At 39.9% G+C, this 3616-nt stretch overlaps 1 protein-coding gene across 2 annotated transcripts in view; it reads right to left on the bottom strand.

The window, feature by feature from the left end:
* Nucleotides 1-375: 375 nt before the first annotated feature.
* The window catches only part of dph6 (diphthamine biosynthesis 6), a 55773-nt gene continuing 52532 nt past the window's right edge, over nucleotides 376-3616 (bottom strand). The window contains exon 16 of one of the 2 annotated variants that reach the window (XM_020614063.1): nucleotides 376-3263. In XM_020614063.1, the coding sequence (XP_020469719.1) occupies nucleotides 3145-3263 (119 nt within the window). In that variant the 3' untranslated portion in view covers nucleotides 376-3144. The remainder of the gene's footprint in view (nucleotides 3264-3616) is intronic. The other variant, XM_020614062.1, reaches the window with a different exon arrangement.

The following is a 3616-nucleotide window of genomic DNA, read 5'->3' as shown; positions in this document are numbered from 1 at the left end:
TAACTTCAGTAAACAAATTCTACTTGAAAGACACAGTTTACCTGTTCACAAGGCTCCAAAACAAAGGTGCCTTCTGAATATAACATCCCCTGGGCTGAGTTATGGGGTGTGTTGAAGAAAGGCATTGATGTTATACCATCTTATAAACAAGTCGGTATATAATATTTCTTATTAGTTTCTTAAACAATTAGTCAATAAACAATAGAATTTTAGGACAATAAATACTATTTGCAGCTCTGCTGCAAAACACATGGATTTAACATTATCAAGCATAGTAGCTGCATTCTATGTAGGTGTTATAGGTTATCAATAAAAGTGAAAAAGCCTAAAACAGCTAAATGGTTTATATTCAGAAACCTGAAGATGAATTAGTATTTTGGTATTTTACCTCTGATTTGGAGCATCCAAGCAATTTCAGTGATCTAGTAAAGGAAAAGTAAATGTAAAATAATTCTGCTTCTAATCAACTTCAACAGCACATCACCCAAAGAGCCTCTGCACACTTTCTAATGCTGCTTGTCTTAAATTATAAATCATTCCACCTAGGATACTGTAGACATTTTACACAAATGAAACTAAACCTGAGCCTTTTAAATTCACTCTATATGTTGACCACAAGAGGGAAGCAGATACCATCCAATAGCCAGTTCAGCAGCTAGAGCATGTTTCATTCAGAGCTGTGACCATAAAGACTGGCTTTCACAATACATCAGGGGAGGAAACAATGCATTATGAAACAAGATGATTCAAACATGAAAACAAATAAACCACAACCACTGGCCAAACAGACCACAATGTAGGGAGGCTCTCACTTGTGAGCTGGGTTCCCCTGCTATGGGGAAATAGAGTCACACACATCAGTCTGGTTAGCCTGGAGGAAGACACACACACACACACACAGTTAAAGTCCATGTGCAAGGCTACAATGACAAGAGCCACAGGCTGGTACACTGCACACAAAGGACAATGTTAGACACAACAGCCAGTTTGTTTGCAGAATGGTTGCAGGTCAGCTCGGTAGAAAATGTGCAGTTGACAAAACACATGAGGAAACTAAATGTCACCCTGTCTTTACTCATTTTGTGAGGAAACACAGTAGTAAGCACATAAAAAAGTGTAAGTGGTAAGCACACAAAGAAATGTTTGCCATAGGCCATCACACTGGCTACGATGATGTACTTGTGGCTTTTTGCCTGTGCCTGTAGAAATCATGCCCCATGAAAGACAGAACGTGATATTTACAGTGTGATCGACAATTGTTGTGCACTGAATTTTAGAGGGTGTTTTCCTCTCTATGGAAAGGCTGAGTCTTGTATTTTAATGTTTTATTCCATATGATTTTTTTTGTTGTAATTTTAACTATTATTCCACTATTTTAAAAAGCATCAATTCAAAACAGAATAAAGAAATGCTCTGCAAGTTTGGAATTTTAATAGTAAAGTTTAATCCAGTGCTTACATGTAATTGAAATGCATTTTCTTAATTTTATGTGTTGTGTTGCTTCATTTCCATTGCTCAATTTGAATAAATCAATTTCTCATTGTTTCCCCATAGTTTTTTGTTTGTAGTGTCTTAAAGTTTTTCTCTCTCCTCTATCCACTCACCTCAACCAGTCGGAGCAGAAGGCCGCCCGCCAGGAGCCGGGGTCTCTCAGAGGTTTATTCTGTTAACGGGAGTTTTTCCTCTGTCACTAAGTGCTTGTTCAAGGGGATTTGTTGTTTTTTCTCTATAATCCTGTAAGGTCTAAACCTTTCTATGTAAAGTGAGATGACTTTTGTTGTGATTTGGTACTATATAAATACAACTGAACTGAAAATTGATTTTTTCAGGAGAAGGTAAGGAACATGCATTTTTGATCAGCAGTCGTATTTGGCAAAACACTGCTTTGCATTCAGACTGTTCAGATATTTATAACCAAGAAAATTGACAAAGAAAGCAATTTTAATATGACTGCCTTCATTGGCTATGCATGTCATTGTGAAATCACTGGCTGATTTCCAGCTACATTTGTTGCCAATGCTGAAATATAATCAAACATTTGTGGATGATATTTATGGTTTTTTGACTGAGGTCTAGAAGTATATGGTAAAAGTAGAATCACCTCCTGGTGGGGGCCTTTAAAACCAACAGGTGAACATTAACACACTATATTTACGATGCACTGGCTTGCTTGCTCTCATAAATAATTGCTTGTATGTGTTTTTCAACCCTCCAAAAAATCTTCAGGCTCTATTGGCTGCCTCTATTGTTCAATTTTTGATAGCAATCAAAATAACATTGCGGTGGGTGAAGATCAATAGCCCACTTCACTCTACTGCTAACACAAGAAGAGAATAGCTGAGTGAAGATGCATGCTAACTCAGATCATCAATACTGTTCATGATCTTTGTGAAAAGAAATGTTCCAGGAGCAATGGTTCAGTGGTTAATAGTGTTATCACCCCCCCAACACACACACACACACCACACACTGCAGCTGTGTGTGGTAGTGTCCCTCTCCTATTAACCAGGCTACCTAAGAATCAATAAAAAACATAAAAAGGTTTAATCTTTTCAGGTGCTCAGTGCTGATTGCCTATTACACAATAATAACACACCTTGAATCTCATGGAGCAAGCGAGAGAGAGAAGCACAATCATCTCATCTGCACACATTACACACAGCCACAAACCAGTCACAGTAAAATCTTTACAGCTGAGCAGATGGTGTCAGCAGAGGCCTTTGTGAGGGGGGTTAGCTAGCACGCTAGGAGGAATTCCACCAGAAACAGTGGGATATCAGGGTAGACAGTTCACCTCATGGAATGAGATGCTTCTGGTGTCTCCGTTTGTAGACTATGGTCTCCAGTCTTCTGGTATGCAGCTTTATGTTATAGACGCTCCATAAGACTCCCCTCAGAGGCAGCGTAACAGCTGCTGCAGCTACAACTCTGCTGAAGGACTGAGTGGATTTTTGCCCTTTGTTCTGGGACAGTGGAATAAATACATTCACAAACATTGTGCAGTATTTATGTATTTATTTCATTCTCAAATTCACTGATGTCCAGTTGTAAGTCATGAAGCTATTGTTCATTCCTCCAGAAAAGCCCCACTGAATTCCAGTGCTGTGGATGACAGAAGTCTGGTTGTTGACCCCGGCTGTGTTTCTATAAGCTGAGCCAGCAGGACAGGTGGAGGATCTGGGCATCAGGCAAATCAAGGACTGGAACCAGGACCACGGCTGGACTGGACTCTTCTAGAGAGCTTCTCAAACTTTCTTCAAGTCCTGGCAGGTAGAGTAGGGAAGGAGACAAGGGGGTAAAGGCAAAAGCAGAGGGAGGCATTAATTACACAATAAACTGTAGCTGGAGTTGGATACTATACAGCTGACCCAGTAAGACTGTCCCAGGACAGAGGCTGCATTTAACCCTTTGACCGTGGAACACAGGCCTATTTACAAATTATTGGCATTCTTAAAACCTTGGCAGATTGCACCCCCCAGCCCCCAGTTCAATTCCCTGCGGTGCAGACATATGGTCAACATGGACTGAGCTGTAAGATTCGCTTCCCAGACTAACAAACACATACAAAAAAAAAAAAAAACACAACAAACAAACCAAAACCAAACCACCCAACTGG

The sequence above is a fragment of the Monopterus albus genome, unplaced genomic scaffold (assembly GCF_001952655.1).
Source record: "Monopterus albus unplaced genomic scaffold, M_albus_1.0 scaffold141.1, whole genome shotgun sequence".
Lineage (NCBI taxonomy): Eukaryota > Metazoa > Chordata > Actinopteri > Synbranchiformes > Synbranchidae > Monopterus > Monopterus albus.
Note: the sequence above shows the minus strand (reverse complement) of the source record. Positions and strands in the feature narration are given on the sequence as shown.